This window comes from Ochotona princeps, chromosome 11 (genome assembly GCF_030435755.1).
Source record: "Ochotona princeps isolate mOchPri1 chromosome 11, mOchPri1.hap1, whole genome shotgun sequence".
Classification (NCBI taxonomy): domain Eukaryota; kingdom Metazoa; phylum Chordata; class Mammalia; order Lagomorpha; family Ochotonidae; genus Ochotona; species Ochotona princeps.
Genome location: NC_080842.1, coordinates 19,812,343 through 19,834,462, shown reverse-complemented (window position 1 = coordinate 19,834,462; position 22,120 = coordinate 19,812,343). Strand labels below are relative to the sequence as shown.

Here is a 22,120-nt window from a genome sequence, read left to right as displayed (position 1 = left end):
ATGCCCAGTGGACTTTTCTTAGATGTCATCAGGCTCAAATTCTCTTCTACTTTTCCTCCTTGCTTGTTTTGGAGCTCTGTTCCCACTTGGATGCTATAAGCTCTTAATTTTCTTCCGACTCTCCTCATGACTTCCTGACTGTAACTCTTTAAATTCTTGAATCATTCCACAACTCCATCTGCCTTCACACACTTCACTGTCCTCTAGCCTTAATGCTCAACCCAGCTGATGGCAGCAATTCCAGATCTACCAGACCAGGCCTGACCTCTCATAATTGTTGTAAGCTATGTCTCTAGTGAGATAAGCCTATCAAAGCCTAGATGGCTAAAAATAAACTCATTGCGTTTCTTAAATTAGCCCCTCTCTCCCTCTTCTCTCTCTCTCTCTCTTTTTATCTTTAAGTCTCTTGGTACTTCAGGCTTCACGCTTTAAAGTTTATGACTTTCTCTCACTTTTATTTTAATGTTTTATCAGTGATAAAGCCCTGTTCCTTCATTTACTTCTTAATAAAAAATTCATTTTTAAAAGATTTATTTTTATTGAAAATGCAATTGACAAGGAGGAAGAAGAAAGTGGAGAAAGGAGAGAGGGATGTTCCCGACAGCCCAAGTGCATCAGTACCCAGGAGTGGGGAAAGGGCACCCGATTGTCATCCCAGGGTCCCTGATGTAGAGCATGTTCCAAGGATACTGCAGGATACTGCTTCAGTGGTTTTGATAGTTCTGAGATGCTGTTGATTTCATTGCTCCAAGGTTTAGAAATGCTTCCAAGGTTCTTTGGCTGATATAGTCTACCTTAGTGTCTCCACTTGCCCAGGTACTTGTCCAGGAGAGCTGTCCAATTTATTTTGCCCTCTATGATACTAGACATCCTCTGCAGGTCTCAATGAACTGATTGTCATCTCCCTCATGAGCAACTGAACTTGCCGTCCACCATGCAGGCCTCAGCAACTGTGAAGACCCAGTTGTAACACCTGCACTCCACAGTCAGACCACAGCCTCTGATTTTCACTGTGGTTGGAGCTGTGAGTCCAGTGATCCAGTTGTGGGGGGTGGTCCCCAAAGAAACCTCACCAGAGGTGACCCCAACCTGACTCCTGTGTGTGTCAGCCAGTGTGGGGTCCGGCTCAGTACATCACTCAGTCAACCTACACACACTCTGTTGTTTGCAATTACTTGGTTCATTCTGTTTCTAGCCCCATCTCCTACACAAACCAATGGAAAATGTAACTGATTATTCCAGGGTTTCTCTGTAGCCTTACCAGAAAATTAAATTCCTGGGGATCCCCCAGTGAAAGATAAATCACTCTCTGGTGGTGGGTAGATGGAGGGGAACAGTTGGCTCCGTGCTTACCATGGCTTTGATGTCTGACTGTCTGGCTTGGGCTCCTAGGATCCAGCCTTGAATATTCTCTATGGATTGGTAATGCGCCCTACAGCAATGAGTGCTTCTCAGATTATCTTTTCACTTTTCCCACCTGTTTTACTTTTCTGTCTGGGTTGGCATGAGTCAATGCCCTCTAACAAAATTTAGCATTCATTATGTCTCATATGAAAAGTTTGTTTCCACTTTAATGATGAGCAGTCTCATCCAGCAGCTTCTTTGCAACAAGCCAGCGCTAGCTTGGTAAGGAAGAAGACATCTGAGCTTCTCCCTCATTTCCATAGAACAGTTGAAGTGTTGGCTCCCATGTGCCTGTCAGCAAGTCTCAGCCATCACACCAAGCTACACTGTGCAGAACAACTGTGCCTTCTCTCTGTAGGCTTCAGATGAAACTTGCCCCATTTGAGCTTTTAATGGAAGATGGACGGGATAAGCTTTCATAGTAAAGCTGATTTTGAGGCTTTGCCCAACTGGGAGACACATTTGCTCTCTTGAGTTTTCATTAGAAGTAACTATTGTGAAAACATACCACAGTACACATTTTACTAACAGAGAAGGCACACATGAGAGACAGGCACTGAATCTGATCATGACAGAAAGGGACAACAACACAAAAATAGAGACAAAATATATGAGACAACAAAAAATCAGTTAACAAAATAACATGGCATAGTTTTTTCAATCAATATTAATCTTCAGTATAAATGGATTCAATTCTCCAGGTAACAGCTATTGTTGATCAAATTTTTAAAATCCCATTCAAAAAAAAAAAAAAAAGAAAAAGAAAGAAAAAAAGAAAGAAAACAAACCATGGATACACTGCCTACAACAAATTCACCTCACAGGATAAAATACACATAAACTGAAAGTGGTTGGTTGGAAAAAAGACATACTATGAAAATGGAAACCCGAGCTGGATATGGATAAAGGAGAAATTAAATTTAAAAGAATATATCAAAAAGGACAAAGAATAACACTATGCTAATAATTTAGAGAGGATACATAGCATCATAAAAACATAATCACCAAACACAAAGCCACCCAAATGTATACAGAAAATAAGAATGGAAGGTCGTTCTCTCAGAAAAATCAACAAGGATACATCAGGGTTAAACCATACTGTGAAGGAATTAAACCTAACTGAAATTTATAGTACATTTCATCTTATTGCTATAGAATATATACTTTTCTTCTTAGCACATGGAATAATTTCTAGGATACACCATATACTATTCTGTAAATCAAGTTCAAGTAAATTTTTTTACATTTTATATTTAATTATTATCATTTTATGATACAGTTCCATAGGCTCCTGGTATTTCCCTTATGCCTGCTCCAATTCCCCCCTACCTAGTCCCTCTATATCATTATTAAAGTGTAGTTCTTCATACACAGTATTATGTCCATCATTGCAGGCATGGACAATGGCAGGGAGTCCAGCATCCTATTGTCAGGATATAGTAAACAATTTCATTGTAAGTCCATCTTTGTCTGGAAGTAGAAATACATACTACATTGTATCCTCACATCTGGATATGTTAGTCTCTGTTTCACAGCTACTGTACATCCCCTCAAATGAAAAGTCATAATGCAAAATCAACACAGAAAGAAAAATAGAACTTTACAATGCCATGAAGTTAAATAACATGTTACTAGATATTACAGTCTCCATTACACAACTACTATACATCCCCTTAAATGAAAAACCACAAAATCAAAATCAACATCAGGAAGAAAAAAGAAATTAACAACACCATGAAGTTAAATAACATGCTACTAAATGACTAATGCGTAGCTGAAGAAATGAAAATCAAGAACCTTCTTGCAGAAAATGATGCCATTGTATAATCTATGAGTCACTGAAGAATTTAATCAGAAGAAAGTGTTTTGAAGAGATGAAACTAACAGAAAACATCAAAACCCATGCAATAAAGTTTGCACTGATTTTTTGTTGGTGAAATGTGTCTCTTCTAGACAACATAGGTGGATTTTGTTTTTTAATCCAGTCTACTAATCTATGACGTTTGGTTGAGCTTAAGCCATTTACATTCAGGGTTTAATATGTATGCATGGTGCTTTGGTCCTGTCATTTTAGGAATGGGTTGTTCATTGGTTTAGTCTTCTGTTGTCATTTTACTGGGATGTTCTTCCCGTTTGCCTTTGGTTTTGTTGGGTGCTATTCCTCTTCTCTGTCAAGAGAAGATGCAACTTCTTGAAGTATCATTTGTAGGGCAGGTTTGGAAGAGGCAAATTCTTTTAACTTTTGTTTCTTTACTGTGGAAGAATTTTATTTCATTTTCGAAGACAAATGAAAGCTTTGCTGGGTACGTTATCCTAGGCCGACCATTTTTTTCTTTTAGAATCTGGAATATGTCACTCCATTCTCTTCTTGCCTGTAGAGTTTCCTGTGAGAGGTCTCCTGTGACCTTAATTGGCATTCCTTTACATGTCAATTGATTTTTTCACGTGCACATTTAAGGATCTTTTCCTTATGTTCAATTGAAGAGAACTTGATGATCATGTGTCTTGGTAAAGATGTCTTTTGCTCAAGTCTGTTGAGAGTTCTGTGCCCCTCCTGGATCTTGTTTCCCAATTCTTTCTCTAGATTAGGAACATTTTTGGCTATTATTTCATTAAATACATTTGCAAACTCAGCTTCTCTTTCTGTACCTTCTGGGACTCCCATAACTCTTATATTTGGCCTCTTAATAGTGTCTTTCAATTCTTGAATACTTTTTTTGGCCTGATCCAGCTCTGCTTCCAGCTTTTTGTTTGCTTCCCCCTGATGATAGGAAATATTTTCCAATTTTGAGATTCTTTCTTTTGCTTGCTTCATTCTATTTTGGAGACTCTCCACTGTACTTTTAATTTGCTCTACTGTGTTCTTAATTTCTGATATATCAGCCTTGATTTGCTGCTATTGCTTGTGTAAAATATTCCTTAAATTCTTTGAACTCCTGTATGTGCTTCTCACTGTTGATCAGAAGCTTTAAAATGAGTCTTATGGATTCTGTGTGCCCCATTTTCTTGATGTCTTCCTCAGTTAACTCTGAGGTTGGCAAAGAGTTTTGCTCCTTTGCAGGGGAGTTTTCAGTAATATTCATTGTGCCTTTGTCTCTTCTTTTGCTCTTGGTCATTGCACTGCTGGTTAGTAGAGTCTTCTCCTTGGGGCAGGTTTCTAAGCTGTGTCACCCACAGGTCTACAGTTTGATTTTACTTATTGCGATTGGTACACAACTTTTTGCTTGCAGCCACTTGTGCCACAACCTTCAGCGAGTTCCAGGTCTGGGTTCTTATGTTAGATTTCCACCATGGTCTTCATAGTCTAGCTCCTGGCTCATCAATCTCCACCTCCTGTGATACCATGCTGAGGCTGCACCGTTGTGTATACAGCCTTTCTCCCACTTCCGGTTGGAGCAGGTCCCAGGATTAGAGAGACACCACATGTCCTATATAGCTAGGTTGTTGGTGGTACTGATCTTGCTAGAAGCTGTTGGCTGTTAGGTCTGGGTGCCACATGGACCTATTTTGACCCATATGATGCCACAGTCGGTATTATTTTCCTGCAGGACCAGTGCAATCCACTGAACTCAGTGAGTTCTCGCGAGCTCAGCACATGCACAGTTCACTGTTGTCCCCTGCAGTCCTAAAGCGTTTGCCACAGTGTACAAAATGGCACTTGACGTACCACAACTAGAGTTCTTGATCTGCTGGCCATCAGATCTGAGGGCTACCCAGACCTGTCTTGGGTGGAACCTGTAGAATGCCACGTCGTTGCAGTTCACTGAGTCAGAAATGAGTTCACTCCCAGCTCAGCGTATGCTCAGTCCTTTCCCTTGCCTTTGCCTCCTTATGCAAAATGGCACCCAATTCAGCTCTAGGGGGCTGACTGGGCTGTGAAATCCACCCTGTTCTCACACTGCCCATCTGGGATTTGCTGCTCTGTCTCTGCTGGTCAAATCAAATGGACTAGCAGGACAGACGGTTCTTTGTCTGGGTTTACCTCCCAAGCTCCCAGTAAAAGTCCCTTCCCACCTGGTTTCTGGTGAAGTTCTGGCTGCTGGTGGAGTTCAGATCACTGTTAATTGAATGCTGCTGGAGTATCAGTCACCACAGCACCATACCTTGTGTCTGCTGCTTTCCTGTGTCTGTCAGTCTCCAGGTACCCCTCTGCTGTTGTTCTGTTCTTTCCTATTTCCTGGAATGTGTCCTCTCTGCTTCATCCTGTTTAAATGTTTCTCCATCCATTTAAATGTGTCCTTGCCCTATTCCACCATCTTGCTTCTCCAGTCCAGTAAATTTTTTTGATAATCGATCCCACATGTGATCCTGACATTTGCAAGGTGAGGATTTAGCCATTGACCCATTGCGCTGGACCCAAAAGGCATGCATTTTATAAAATGATCTTAGAGAAACAATCAAATGATATATTTCGGGGACATGGAAGAGCAATATTTTAGCATACTTAAAATGAGCAGGATATATAAAAAACTAAAGATCAGCACAGAAATAAATGGAACTGAATATAAAAGAGAATACTAAAGACCAACAGGAGAAAAAACTGGATAAACCAGAGGCAAACCTTCAGTAACACTAACGAAAAAAAAGAGAAAGTCAAGTAAATTAAATTAAGACGTTACAACTGATAACACAGAAACACGAAAGATAACTACAAACCAGCAGAAGCAATTATATCCTCATACATAACAAGTCAACAGGACTGAGGCAGTAATTAAAAGTATTCCATCCGAAGAAAGTTTAGGGTGTTTTTTTTTTAAGGTTTATTCATTTGAAATTCAATTACAGTGATATGGGGAAGAGAAAGAGAATCTTTAGTCCTCTCCTTCATTCCCCAAATGGCTACAATTGCTCAGGCTGAGCCAGGCAAAGCCAGGAGCCAGGAACTTCATCTGGGTCTCAAATGTGGGTGAGACCACGAGTTTGACTGACAGCAATTTTCAGTGTAGATGTAACAAAACAGAACAAAGACTTCATGTGATGTGAGGAAAGAGGGCAGACTGCAGCTGAGGCTGGCTGTGTGGTGCAGCCAGGAGCATCAGGGAGCTGCTGTCTTCCTGCATGAACTGGGAAACACTTGCTGTGTGGGCCAAAAATAGCAGCTTCAGCGGATGTGAATCTCACAGTCGTCCACTGAGTTTAACTCCAGACTGAGGAGTCGGGGTCTGAGTGACTGCTCTACAGAGCACCACCAGACTTGAAAAAAGTCACCCAGCTCTATCAGCTGCTACCAGAAGCAATCAGAGGTAAAGAAGAGAATAAACCCTGTGCATCCTGCAACTGTGGCAGTATTTGAGTGCTAGGCTCTGAGCTATGCTGACCCACCCACTTCACGTGTCGCAGAAGGAGGTCGCATTAATATCTGGAGACCAGCAACAGTAGCCGTTAGAAGAGCCAGTGTGATGGCATTATGGTTAAGCAGCTACCTGCAATGGCACCATCACATATGGGCACCAGTTCCACAGCTCTACTTCCAGTCCATCTCCCTTCTAACGTACCTGGGAAAACAGGAAAAAAAAAGCCCAAGTCACGCAGACACGAGTCAGCTCCCCAGTCTGGAGTTAAAGGCATTGTGGATGTGGACAGTTTTGGAATCCTCACTCAGCTAAGGCTGCTGGTGTTGGGGCACACAGGAAGTTCCTGCCTTGATCTCGGGAGATGGCAACTTCCAGGAGGGAGCCTTAGCTGTATGTCTGCTCTCTTTTCTCACATCCCATGGAGTCTTTATTCTGTTTTGTCATGTCTCTCATGAAAATTTTTGTTAGTAGAACCTCCTGGAACCACAATATTTCCATTCATATCCGAGAGAGAGATGGAAGTTGGGATGATTTCACACTATTCAACCACTGTCTGTAATTTTTTTGTATTATATATTTAACCGGTTTGTGTAGCAGAGTAATGTTGGTGTCATACAAAGAGGTCTATCCTTTTTAATATTTCAGTGTATTTTGAAGATTATTGGAATTGAGACCAGGAAGCTCTGTTTCCAACCCAATGCCTTACTATTCCTCTGGGAAAGCAGCAGAAGATAGCCCAAGTTCATGGGCCCCTGCACTCATGCACCCAGATGAAGCTTCTAGCTTTGGCTTGAAGTGAAACATTGCATGAAAGAATTTCTCTCTCTCTCTCTCTCTCTCTCTCTCTCTCTCTCTCTAGCCATGCTTTTCAAATAGGAAAAATAAATACTTAGAAAAAAAATCCACTCCCACCCTGTAAAATCTCAGGAATGAGGCCTGTAGCACCTATGTTTAACAATACTAAATGAAACAATCCCGCTTGGATCTATGGAAGAACCTACTTGCATTCCACCTCACTGGACCCATACTTACCCTAACAAAATTTCCTGTGTATCTTGTAATCACCCTGTAGGATTAGGGCAGGCATTGATGCACATCCTGTCATTCAGGTCTAGAATTGTTGGTATTATAAACCACAGCACCATTTGCACCCTCTTATGAGAACCTGAGGGGGGCCCAGTGCCATGGCCTAGCAATTAAAGTCCTCATCTTGAACACCCCGGGAACTCATATGGGCGCCGGTTCTAATCCCGGCAGCTCCACTTCCCATCCAGCTCCCTGCTTGTGGCCTGGGAAAGCAGTGGAGGACGGCCCAAAGCCTTGGGACCCTACACCCGCGAGAGAGAACCTGGAGAAGGTTCCTGGATCCTGACTTCGGATTGGCGCAGCACCAGCCGTTGCGGTCACTTGGGGAGTGAACCATCGGACGGAAGATCTTCCTCTCTGTCTCTCCTCCTCTCTGTATATATGACTTTGTAATAAAAACAAACAATTCTTAAAAGAGAGAGAGAGAGAGAGAGAACCTGAGGAAAGGCCCATCCACATGACACCATTCTAAGGCCACAGTAATGGGTGCCACAAGCCCCCACCAGCACTCAAGCTTGCTGGGGGGACAAAGGGACAACCCCCGTGTTTTCCTTCAAGACAAAGAAAAGGGCCTTGGCTATTACAAAATCCAATGTGACTGACATTGATCTCTGTGAACTGAAAATATGCACCCTATAAAACCCACATGCATCTTAAAGTCATTTTTCTGTCCAGTGGCCTAGACTACTGTGTACGTTATAGACACGAATGGTGTTTATTAAAGAAGAACTCACTCAAAGGCTATACTTCTGGGCTCATCTAGAACCAGAGCCAAAACAACAAGCCATGAGAATACTCTGCATTCCATCTAAACCATAAGCTCTTTTCTGATGGAACCTATTCTATAAAGATTATACCAGATGTACAGATGTCAAGGCAAGGACACAGAAAACATGAAGCAAGGTAACAAGACACCACAAAAGAATAATAGTTCCCCAGAATTAAATCCAGAACTGAAACAAATTTATGAAAGACCAGAAATGGAATTTGAAATAATGATTGTAAGGAAATTCATGATAATGCAAGAAAATACAGATAAGTGTAAAGAAATGAGGAAATCAATGGGTGACATGAATGAAATCATTAACAATAACCAAAAAGAAAGTTGTGGAGATATAATATTCAATTAGTGAAATAAAAATATGATTTAGAAATTTAACAATAGAATAGACGAAGTGTAGGAAAGAATTTCTCACCAAAGGGCAAGAATTTTCAAATAACCCAATTAAAAAAAAAACAACAGAGAAAAAGAATGAAGAAAATCTAAGTGATGAATAAAGTCTAAGTGAAATATGGAATGCCACTAACAACCAAATATTCCTATTGTATTGTAAGTATTCTTAAAGGAGAAGGGAAAGGCAAAAGGCATTGCAAACCTGCCAAATAAAGTAGAAAATTTCCCAGGTCTTGAGAAAGACATGGACATGTATTTACACAAAACTCAAAGAACCCAAAGGAAAATAAATCAGAAAAATGTCTCTCCTAGGGCATATTGCTAGTCAATTTGTCAAAACTTAAATACAAGTAAAGAATCATAAGGACAGTAATACCACAAAAATGAAATTCCTGTGTATATCAATGTTGTTGCAAACATAGGTTTAGTAAATTATTTTATACTTTGGTCAAATCAATGATTAAGAATATTATGCTATTAAAGTTTTAATGACCTGTGATTATTTTAAAATGTCCTCTTTATTGGTTAAATGGTCATCTTTCTACATGATTAGTATTTACAACCCCTGCCTATATTTCCACCAAAGTATGGTCTCTATGCTTTTTGCTTGTTGAACTCTAATGGAGCATTAACCCCTTGAATATAATGTAAAGCTAAAATATGCTATCTGCAAAACTAAAAAAAAAAAAGAAAGATCAAAGAAAAGATGGAAGGAACAGAGAAAGGAAGGAAGGATGGAAAGAAGAAAGGGAGAGAAAGAGAGAAACAAAATAGATGAGGGAATAGAGGTGAAGAACAGGAAACGGGAAAGAAGGGGTAGGGTGGAAAGGAATATGAGCCTGTTCTTAGAATTGTATCTATGAATTACATGACTATGTTCTCTTTATATTAATATAACAATAACATGAAAAAGATTAAGTATCAAATCATTAAAAAACTAGACCAATATCCTTGATGAAAATAAATGCAAAAATTCTCAACAAAATATTGGCAAACCAAATCCAAAGTCATCATTATCCCATGTTGAATGTATTCAAGGATGCAAAGGTAGTCCAACATTTGCCAATCAATAAATGTCAAAAATCACATCAGCAGAACAAAGAACAAGAATCATGCAATCTATTCAACAGATGTAGAGAAAGCATTTGGTAAGATTCAACATTGGTTTATGACCAAATTTCTCAATAAATTAGGTATAGGGGAAACACATTTGAAAATCATAAAGACAATATATTGCAAATCCACAATCCACACCAAATTGAATGGAGAAAAGCTAAAAATATCCCGCCCCCAGGGCCTGAACTGTGGCATAGTGAGTAAAACCTCCACCTGTTATGCTGCCATGTTATAGGGATGCCTTTTCTAATCTAAGCTGCTCTACTTCCAATCCAGCTCCTGGCTAATGAGCATGAGAAAGCAAAAGAATATGGTCCAAGCACTTGGGCCCCTGCACCCATGTGGAAGATTTGGAAGAAGCTATGGCTCCTACCTTTGGATGGGCCCAGCTCTGGCAACTGCATCCATTTGGGGAGTAAACCAGCAGATGGATCTCTCTCTTTAATGCTGGCTTTCAGGTAAAAAACAAATCTTAAAAAATTTCCCCTCATATCTGGAAGAAGATAAGGGTATTTCTGATTTTACCACTCATCTTCAATACAGTATTGAAAATATTAGCAAGAGCAATGTGGAAAGAGAAAAAATATATAGGACAACAAAGTTGGAAAGGAAGAAGTCAAAATATTTATGTAGACAACTTGATTGCTGCACCTGGAAAAATTCAGACACTCCACCAAAAAAATGGGAATTGATAAAAACTGTTCAGTGAAGTTACAGATTACAAAATAAACATAAAAACCAATAATACTTTTATTAAACCAATAATGATCTTCCTGGATCAGAACTCAAGAATGAAAATCCCATTCACAAACCACAGAAATAAATCTAAGATATGTTGAAACTTTAAGAAATGAAGGTCTCTCTCTCTTTATCTGTCTATCTAATTATAGAACGTTGATGAGTAATAATAAAGAACACCAAAGTTTGGAAAGATATTTCTTGCTGATGAATTGAAAAAAAAATTAACATCGTTTAAGTGCCAAATACTATCCAAAATAGTGTGTAGATTCAGTGCAAACCCTATGAACGGATTCATGGCATTCTTTAATGAATCAGAAAAAAAAATCCTAAAATTCATACAAAATCACAAGGGACCAAGATTAGCTGAAATTATATTGAGGGGAAAAAAATCTCAAGCTGGAGGCATCACCTTTCAAACACGCAGATTTTTTTTTTTTTAAGGAGGGAAGAGAAAGAATTTGAAACTAATATGTTAAATGCTTGACCATGTCATAATTATATAAATATGTCATGCATAAAGATTCACAAAAGTACATTCACATTCATTATTAAATGCATCTAATTTTGGGTTTCAGGAAAATATGCTGATTCCCTTCTTTCAGTGAAGAGATTGTCATCTCAACTTCTAGCAAGATCAAGCAGGTAACACCAAAAATTAAATCTACTTCCATGTTGGATATTGGGTGACAGCGATAGGAGGAGGGAGATCGTGGGGTGTACAGAGTATTTCAAATACTAAATTTATTACAAACAAAAAAAAATACTGATCCAGGCAGCAATACACAATGCTGGTTGAATTAAGTCTTGGGATGCAATTATTTAACATTTTCTCTAATACTTACATAGCCAATGAAAATTACTAAAATTGCTTTTTTTTAACTCCACAAAACTGACTTATTCATTCACTACAAATTCAATAGTTAAGTTCTGTAAAATTTTAGTTGAGTATTTCACTTTTGTCATTGTTTTACTTGTTAATTTTTAAACAAACATGAAGCTTAGTGTATACTTTTCAAAAAACTGCAGAGGCATTGTTCCCATGAGCAGTTCTACTTGTTCGTGTGGAAGCTATACAAAGGAGTTTAGTAGCAGTATGATTAGATTGTGCACCATCATCAGAATCATAATCGTTGTATTTGAATGCATGTGTTAACACTCCTGTATGAATTTTGTGAAGAAAATCTTTGAAGTATTGTTGAGGCGGTAATCTTGAGTAAATTGAACCTGACAGTGCCTCTTTATCTAGTTCCAATGAGCTTAGACTTTGAGGCGCGTATAGGATTGCAGAGAACACTGGTTTAAAATATGACTCAATGAGTACATCCCAGCATTAGTTAAGGCAATCTGGGCAACCAAACTGAATTGGACAAAAGTGGCTTCAAACACCGTGATCCATTATTTGCTGTATGCTTGTGTGTATGAGTGGAGGGAGGTCAATTTGATGTACTGTTTCATATCATTTTATATTTCAGAAAGGTTAACAGTAACCTATAAGTAAACCTGTATTTCTATACTATATCTGATTTTAAATGTATGTTGTGTCCGGGAATATAACATGGCTTGCGGGGCATTGATAGAGTCTACAGTTTGCAAGACACCCCTTAGGTTATGTAGAGTTGTTCTACACACACAAATCAGGTGACTAACATTGGAATATACTGTTTTACACAGAAGTTTGCAGAGTGCTCAAAATAAGTCCATTTAATTGATCATATTGTATACTCAAAGTCTGAAGATTATATTGTATGTGTTTCTTCATTCTGAGTTCCCATCCTCAGGGCTCCTGGACTATTATGGGTGTGTGTGTGTGTGTGTGTGTGTGTGTGTGTGTGTGTGTGTTTCTTTTCCAGGCATCCCTGGAGACCCTATCAGGGGCACTACTCTTGGAACTCCAGGGAGAATGTAGGATTTAGGCAACAGGGTGACCCTGGAACAAGAGCAGAAAGTCTGAAACAAGTTACTTCCTTGAGCTTGTTTTTTCAGAGGGTGTTCTAGAAGTGCTGGGACATCCTGTTCTTGGTAATGATTTTGATCAGGAAAGAGAGAGAGAGGGAGAGACTCATTGCATAAAAAATACACTTCCAAAATTCCTAAATGAATTAAAACTCAGAATCTATTAGGATTTAATGTTCATTTATTGGCCTCTGTTTACGATTGTATGGTGTAATGGATCTTTCGGTGGTCCTTAATCTTCTCTGACATGTGCAATGACCTTTCTTCTGCCACCACACCAGAAACAAATACAAGGGCAATTCCATTAGGATTCGGGTTCTGTGCTTTTTTCCTCTTCCATCTCAGGTGGATTTTGGACATCCTACTCCATGTCAGGTGACATTTCAACATCTTCCTCTTCCTTAGGTGAAGCCTCTGTAACCACCTCTCCACCAAGTGGAGTGGCAACATCGTGCCCTGACTCAGGCGAGGCCTCAGCATTCTGCTTTCCCACAAGTGGAGCTTCTTTTCTTTTTTCTTCCTTAATTTTTCTCCTACAGAACAAAATAATGAAATAACAACACACAAGCAAAAAAGGAGACAATAAAAGTAGGGTCATGTAACTCCGCACTCTGTATTTCTTCTGTTTTCTATGAGGGGGTGGGCCGCTATCAATACTACCCCCACTGCCTTCTCTTGCACACCTAGGTGGGGCCCAGTTAGAATTGCAATGACAGTGATGTTTATTGTTGCAGACTCCATTCTTATGGCATTTCTTAAGTGAACAAAGAAGCGTTGCATGTTCCACAGAGACACAGCTCCTGTGAATACACATATGTTTTTCTCCACACTCTGTGCCATCTTTCACATCACCAATGTCAGATATGGGCATCCCAAAATGGTGGTCAGTGCCCCAGCAGTCATGGCCACTGATGTGAAAAGAATGCACAGTACTATGTTCCTTCAAATACGGGATACTCGTTACATTCTGACATTGAATTCTTCCACACAGAATGTCTTTGATATTGCATCCTATATATGATCCACTCTTGTTCCCACAGTTACCGAAACGGTTACCACGGCTATTGATTTCTCTGTAGCATTTTAGATTTGCATTCTTAGCTTTCTTGCCAAAAATTTGTCTACACTGTTCATCACGGACATTACACATCTTTTTGTAACAGAAGCCAGTGTCTAAGCATTTGTATCCGTTCTGCATATAGACATCTTCTGGACATGCCTGTGAAGTTCCATTGCACCACTCTGGAAGATCACATTCATTATCTTTTTCTCTGCATACTTCACCTGATGCCCTGAACTGGCAGTCTTTGCAACAAAGCCCAAAGGCACAAGCTGCCCCAGGTCTCAGAGTGCAGTTTGTCAAGCAACAGGGATCATGTGTACACATTTGTAAGGATCCACAGTCACATTCCTCTCCTTCTTCAACCACACCGTTGCCGCACTGTCTGTCTTTCTTCAACAGATAAGGTAGATTGTGCATGCAGAATGTTCTAAGCAATATTTCGTAGAAGGAGGCATAACTGCAGTTGCTAAAAGAATTTGAATCATTTTCTGCTGGAAACATTACACATGTGCTCTTCCCACATGTACATGTGTGATCATCATGTGCCATGCCCAAATTATGACCAATCTCATGTGCCACGATATGTGCAAGTGGAAATAATTCATCTACATCAAACTTGTTAATTCCACAGTTGTAATTTTGATGACATATTGTTCCAACATATGCTAGGCCAAGATATTTACCAAAATTCTGCTTTATAAATAGATGTAAAATATCATGGGGTATTCGGTGATTAATGGCTACTCTTTTCCACTGACAAAAGGTTATCAAAAATCGTTCCATATCATTTTCTTGCAGTTGGTTGCCTTCATTCCAAATCTCAAGTCCAGATAAACTGAAATCAACATCCATTGCACTATAAAAGGCATTTAATTCATTTAGAATGAGAGACACCTCCACTAGCACCCCGGAGGCATTACTCTCCCTGTGAAGAAATCGTTGATGGTCTACTACCACTGCCAGCTCAACAAGCCATCTGTGCGTCCACCACCCCTCATAGTTGCTTTGCCTGAGAGGGAAATTATTAGTCTCTTGAAATGCTAATTGTCGTGCTGTTTGTTCTGTTAATGCACATTTCATGGATGGGAATTCTGTCTCATTGTAATTCAGTTTATAGATTAGATGTTCATGTGTGGTAGAATACCTCTTGGGCTTAATTTCATACACAGTGTCAGTTATCTTTAGCATTCCTTGCAAGCCCCCAAAACAGGAGCTAAGAGCAATGATAGATTCTGGCTCTCCTTCCACATGACCTTGGAAGTGGCAGTCATCCTGAACATAAGGTTCATCTCCAACAAGAGCACCCTGGTCTGTGTAGGTGAACACAGGGAAGCGTCTGGATACTAACAGCTTTTTGGCTTTCATATGGATTATGTGTCTCTGTCCCCCAAAGTGCAGGCTATAGGAGAGCCAGCCTGGAGTCTTCACACCTTTCCTAGAGCCAGTCACCCTCATGGGTATTACTACTTCTGGGTGACTGTAATGTTGAGAGTGCCCAATTTGAGGCCATGCAGAAAGGAGGAGAAACACCTCCACCCAGATCATCAGATGCCCCGTGGCCTCATGCCATATGGATTTTTGCATGGCAGAAATGGAGGAAAAAGCAGGAGGTCCTGTTTGTCCTCTGACTTGCTTGTCTACAGTCTGACCTTTAATGGTGTGTCTTCTGGCATAGCCAATCCATCAGAGAAGCAGAACTGAAAGACCAAATAAAAACCAGGACAGAGTCAGGAGTGGTGTTATGAGCAATTGAGCATGGAGGAGGAAGAACAGGGTGTGGGTTACAATGGACTACTGTTTCACTTAACACTTGAATCAATATATTGCACTGGATTTATACTTCAACATTGGAGACACAGTTAGAAGGTGGATGTACAGAACAGTTGGACACAGATTAAGAAAAACTGAACTTAGATGAATAACACCTGGATTCACTATACTATTGCCCAAACAAAGAGAAGTGAACTTTAAAAACTGTATGGAAAGTTGCATTAATTGGGACATTTTGGTGCAGAAACTTTGAAGTCTGTGCATAGTTCTTTCACTCTACACATTTTCCATGAACCTGGAAAGACCACTTGTCAGTATAGACATTTCTGCAAAGAAATTTTTAAAAAGATCTCATCATGAAAGGGTGAAAATACCGTGTTTTTCTGTGAGAATATTTTTTCATACATATTAAATTGAAATAAACATAAATAGGTCCTAATTTCAATTTCAGATTACAAATTACTGAATCATATGGCCGGAGAGAGATATGTAGGAGATTCCCCTACACACAGACATACACATGTACACATATATTTTATTCATGATTCTACATAAAAAGCAATTATTGTCCTATATTCATATAGTCCTGTTAAATTGCAAACCATCAAAGGCAGCAACTGGCCTTCAAGAGTATTAATGTGTATTAAAAAGGACATCTTCATTCATTAAAACAATAAACAATTGTGGCATCGAAGGCATGGTGCCTTGGGATGAGAAATATTACTCAATGAAATTTATATTTGATTTTACTCATAGGAAAAATAACATTTTTCAAAGTTTTAGGTTACATAAAATGAAACAAAATCTAAGCATCCAGGAAAATAACAGTGGAAGATTGGAAAATACAAAAAACAAAGTGTTATACAGAAAAAGGAAAGTTAGTGTATTCCCCAAAAAGGAAAACCTCTGAGAGGTGGTAATACTGTGTGCAGGGATAATGGCATCAAAATATCTGGAAATTATAGGATTTTAAAGCACCAGATCCAAGGATTGGCCTTCAAATGCATTTATCTAAAAAATAAGGCTCTTATATAGAGCTCCTGTGAAAAACTCATACACAAAAATATGACCTCATTAATACAAATTACTATCACATATTTGTGAAAATAAGAAATCTGTTCTAACACAACACCTGCTAGCTATGTTGATTTGTTACTTTGTTTTTGCATCAAACACCAGAAAGCACATAATCTGTATATAATGCTACATACTTGGAAACATAGATGATTGATATGGGAGTAGATAAGATGATTATGTAGAATAGTTTGGGCAAAGAAATCTGTACAATTGCATTCACTAACTTACATTTAAAACATCTGTAACTATCTATATCTTTCTATCTATCTATCTATCTATCTATCTATCTATCTATCTATCTATCTATTTCCTGTCACATAGAAAGCCACTTCCAAATCAGTTAACTGATGGCCAGCAAAATTATGATATTATTTCTACTTCTCCCTTAGACTGTATCAACCTCTCACATCATTTCTGTAAAAAGATGCAAAAGAAAATGGCTCTGATTGCTTCCTTCTAATGTTATCCTCTTCTTCACTGTGATCACTAAACACGTGGAAACACAGTATGGTGCCCAGTATTTTTTTTTCCTTACATACTATGGTCAGTGATTTTTATGTTTGTGTTTATGCATTCATGTATGCACAAATACTAATGCTCCTTTCCATTGTTTTAACTTTTATTTTTATTTACAAGAGAAGAGGAAGGAATGAGAGAGAAAGAGCAAGAGAGAAGAGAAGGGATCTTCCATTTGCAGTTCATTTTCCAAATACCTGAAACAGTCAGTGCTAAGCCAGGAAGGAGGAACTCAGCCCAGTTCTCCCAAGTGGGTGGCAAAGACCCAACTATTTGAACCATTACCTGCTGCCACCTAGGGAGTGCATTAAGCAGGCCAAGGAAGTTGGAAGTGATGCCAGGGTCTGAACCAGGCAATCCCACATAAGGTCTAGAAATTCCAAGTAGTGAATTAACCATTGCAGGAAATGTCCACCCCACAACTCCCCTCTCAGGCCTGTCTCTCTCTCTCTCTCTCTCTCTCCCTCTCTCTCTCTCTCTCTCTCATTGACTTACACATGGATGAGTGATGTTTCCCATGATCTTTCATGGTGACAGTCAGATCTGTTGTGACACCCAACCTCTGAGCAAAAATTTTTGTTTGGGATTTCAGGTGACAAAGGGAAATCTCGAAACCTTTTTGATTTTGTCTCTCAGTGGATTAAGTTTAGGTTTATTGCCTAGCAACATGATTAACTCAGTTCTATGGAACATGGCAACTGACTAAGATTCTCCCCTGTTCTGTCCCCACCACCTCAATAAAACTATTCCCAGCTACTCTTCAATATGAGTAATTCTGATAATGTTCCTTACAAATAATATAATTACCCTTTGTACTTTTGCTCAGATTGCTATGTGGTCTAAAATATTTTTTATTTTTTAAGGTTGATTTATTTTTATTGGAAAGGCATATTTACAGAGAGAACAAGATACAGAGAGAAAGATCTTCCCATTCACTGGCTCTCTCCCCAAGTGGCCACAATGGCTGGAGCTGAGCTTGATCCGAAACCAGGAGTCAGGAGCTTTTTCGAAGTCACCCACACAGGTACAGAATCCCAAGGTCTTGGACCATCTACTACTGCCACAAGCAGGAAGCTGGATGGGAAGTGGAGTAGCCATATACAAACCAGCACCAACATGGAATTCTGGTGAATGTAAGGCAAGGATTTAGCTACATTTCTTTTTCTTCACCATTAAACTTTGTTTCAGAAAACTGAAGTGCTTCAAGAACCAAAGTTTGACTCCATTGAAAACAGATCCGAAGGAACCCAGTCATAAATAATCATCTGTATCTTCCTAAGGCCAAGAAATAAATCACACATTTCAGATTCTCACAGAACAACTTTTTTTTTATCAATTAAGGAAAATTGTTGTCAGCTAAAAAGGAAAATGACAACATCACAATTGAGATAAGGAGTGATGAATATTTGGCCTAGAAATTCCGATTGCTGTTCTAACAGAATATTTGAGCTGGAATCCCGGCTCTGACTCCATATCCCAGCTTCCTGCAGGTGGAAGACCTGGGAAGGAAAAGCTGGTACCTCATATGCTTGAGTCCCTTCCCCCTCATGCATGCAGAGGGAAGGACATAATGCAATTAGAGCATTAAAATTGAAGGTTTTTAAAATAAAGATAATTATTTTTATGTTTGATGATTTTTACATAGTTGATTAGGGTACAAGGGGTCAAGGCATACAGGAAGGTGGGTGAGACTATTATTTCCACATTCTCTTTCCTTTTTTTCCTTCCTGCATCTGGGAGAAGGGAGGAGATAAGAGGATCAGCCAGCCCAGCCTCCCAACCACCTCCATATCCTGGGGGACAACCACCTAACGTCATCCCAGGGTCCCTGTTATGGGGCAAGAGCCAAGGCAAGCTCAAGAGGTTTTGATAGTTCAATAGTTCTGGAATTATTGTCGATCTCGCCACTCCAAGAATAATGAAATCTCTCCAGAATCCGCTGGTTCACATAGTCCACCTTAGAGTCTCCATTTGCCCAGATATTGACTGCCAACACTTAGATGGGGTAGTTGATTAACTGGTTCTGTCCTCTGTCCACTGTTATGATAGAGTCCAATGTACTACCATATCCTCCATGTGCACCTGAATAGGCTGTCCATTGCTGAGTCCAGCAATTCAGTTGTGGGGATTCCCACAGAAACTTCATCTGAGGTAATGACAGGACTGATTCTTGTGTGTGCTTGACAATACAGGGTCCGGCACATTCTGTCACACACACTGGTAGTTGCAATTGCTGGGTCAGTTCTGCCTCCAGCCTTGTCTTTTATGCAAACTAATGGGTGAGGGAGTCCAGCCCAATCCTGCCCACCACACACTTGGTCCTCATGCAAACCAGTGGGAGCTGCAGCCTATTCGGAGCAACCCACAATAACTCCCACCAGGTCCACCACCTGCTTGCCAGTATGTACAGCAGACTGGTCCAGTCTGTCCCACATTCCATTCAGCTCTCATACTTGTCAATGGGCATTCAAGCCTAATTCAACCCAATCAGCCACATTATCCAATCCACAAACCTGTTGCTGGGTGCCACACTCTGTCTAGTCATGCTTGCCCCAGTCTTGGTTCTCATGCTCACCAGTAGGATGGCAACCCAAGAAGGAGGTGCGCACTATTTCCCTATGGGGCCCACTCTCAAATCTTGCACTCTCCAGGTGATTCTTCAGTTCAACTTGACAGAATTTGTGCCCATGTGCCAGCATCTGCCAGCTGATGCTGCAACAGAGACCAATGCACTCTGGCTTATGCATGCACCAGTAGGAACAGTTAACCCAGCCTGGCTTTCCCCTGATCCAGCTCACATGAAGCTCCCCTGCTGGGTTTACCTCCTCCCGCTCTGGGTTTTACATGTGCTGGTTGGGTGCTGTGGCCCAATCTGACAAGATCAGGCCCACCTCAGCATTTGCCTTTGGGTGCTGTAGCCTGGCTGGGCCCGGCCCACCCTTAATTCCAGCTCATGCTGGTGGGGCTGGTACATAGCCCATCCTGGGCAGCCCTCAGTACTGGCCCTCATGTGAATTAGCTGGTATTACTGCCCTGCCGGGCATGACCCACACTCCATTCTGGTGCTCAGATTAGTCAACAGGTGATGTAAACTGGCCCAACCTGGTTCACCTCAGCCTGAGCAAAACATATGCCAGTGGATACCATTACCTGGCCTGGTCCAGGCTGCTCTCTATCATGGTTCTTGTGCTTACTGTGGAGACTGTGTCCTGACAGAGGAAATCCCCAAGCTCCTCTATCAGAACCTCTCCCAGTACCTGATCTTGCATCTACTGGTGGGTTCCTGGGCCAGCCCTAACAAGAACAGTGGGCTTTGCTGACTGGCCTTCACCCATTCAGGATTTTACTGTTGGATGTTACAGCCCAGCCAAGCCTAGCCCACACACAGACACAGCTCACACATGGCTCAGAGGTGGCAGATACCTAGTCCAACCTGCCCTATACCAACCCAGTTCTCATGAGTACCAGTGGGTGCGAGAGTCTGGCCCAATCTGGCACACCCCAGACCCAGCCCATACTTGTGCCAGAGGAACACTTGCAGCCATGTCCAGACCAGAGAGCAGGCCCCACTCCTACCCTCGAGCTCACCAGTGAGAACCACAACCTAGCCACGGCATCCCCTTGCTCCCCGACCAGGCCTTTTCTCAGCCACAGATCTCAAGCATGCCAGTGGTTGCTCTGACCCAGCTTGGCATAGTCCCTCACCTGTCTTGGCCTTTGCCTTTGGATGCTGTGACCTGGCCTGACCTGGCCTGCCCCCAATCCCAACTCTTGCTGGGGGGCGTTGAAAAATGGTCCTGCTCAGGTTACTCCATCCCTGGCTCATGCAAACCGATAGACTTGACAGCCTAGGCCAGCATGACCTGTGCTCTAGCCTGACTTCTGCACTTACCAGTGAGCGAAGGTGTGCTTGGCCCTGCCCAGTTAGCCCCCTTCCAAAACCAACCCACATATTGGCCAACAGTTGGAGCTAGCTTGCCTAGTTTGCCCAACCCCAGGCCTGGACCACATGGTCACCAGTGGGAGCTATGAACCACTAGGGGAGTTTCCCAAGTTCCCTCACAAGGCCGACTCCTAGACCCAGATCTCATGCATGCCAGAGGGTGCTAGGCCCTTGCCCAGCATGGCCTGCCCTTCCATCTTGGCCCGTGTATGGGCTGGTGAATGTTGCAGCCTGGCCCACCCCACATCCTGGTTTAGGATGCACATGTATGTGCTGCAGTCTGGACTTGCCCAGCCTATTTTCAGTCCTAGTACCCGTGAGTGTTGCCAGGTTCCATAGTCAAACCTAGCTCAGCCCATCACCACCCCAACTTTTGAGCTAACCAGCAGCACTTGCATTTCCACAGAGTTGGGCCCACTTATCCCACACAGAATCTATCCCAGAACCTGGTTATCTTGCATGCTGTTCAGTGTCCTGGCCCTGCCAAATGTGACCCATGCCCTGTTCTACATTTGGTTAGGTACTAGGATCTAGTCCTGCTAGACAGGCCCCCAACTCTAGCTTTCATGTGAGCTGGCGTGTGGTGGTCAGTGATGTTCTGCACTAACAAGCCCTGCTTAGGACTCCCATGTGGGCTGGTGCATGAATCTGACACATACAAATCTCCCGGTCTCTCCCTTCCAAACCACCAGGTCTCAGTCCCCTCACTTACCTGCAAGTACAGTGGTCCTGTTGTTGGGAGTCCTTCAGGATTCATTCCTCACCTACAGGTACTGTGGCCTTATCCATGGATGTCCCCAGGCTGTAATTCCACATACCCAAGGCCCCAGAGTTCATTGCCAGGTAGCCAGCAGGTGAAGCCCAACGTTGTTGGTGCACTGGCTGCCCAGGCCAAGATTGTGCCAGCTTTTTAAAGCAGTCCAGCTAGGTTGTAGGGGTTCCTGTTCGCATGCCTAATCCCAAAGAATTTTTAAAATAGAAAA

General features: G+C 41.2%; 1 protein-coding gene across 1 annotated transcript; it reads right to left on the bottom strand.

Moving 5' to 3' along the window:
• Positions 1-13,098: 13,098 nt before the first annotated feature.
• LOC101516870 (disintegrin and metalloproteinase domain-containing protein 25-like) lies at positions 13,099-17,824 on the bottom strand. The gene is made up of 2 exons (XM_004597842.3): positions 17,690-17,824; positions 13,099-15,528 (listed from the first exon to the last, which is right to left on the bottom strand). The coding sequence occupies exon 2, from the start codon at positions 15,413-15,415 to the stop codon at positions 13,130-13,132; it is 2,286 nt and encodes a 761-aa protein (XP_004597899.3). The 5' UTR covers positions 15,416-15,528; positions 17,690-17,824; the 3' UTR covers positions 13,099-13,129.
• Between the last annotated feature and the right edge of the window lie 4,296 nt (positions 17,825-22,120).

Excerpts from the sequence above, each read along its gene's own strand:
- LOC101516870 (XM_004597842.3), bottom strand. The coding sequence starts at position 15,415 with ATGCAAAAATCCATATGGCATGAGGCCACGGGGCATCTGATGATCTGG.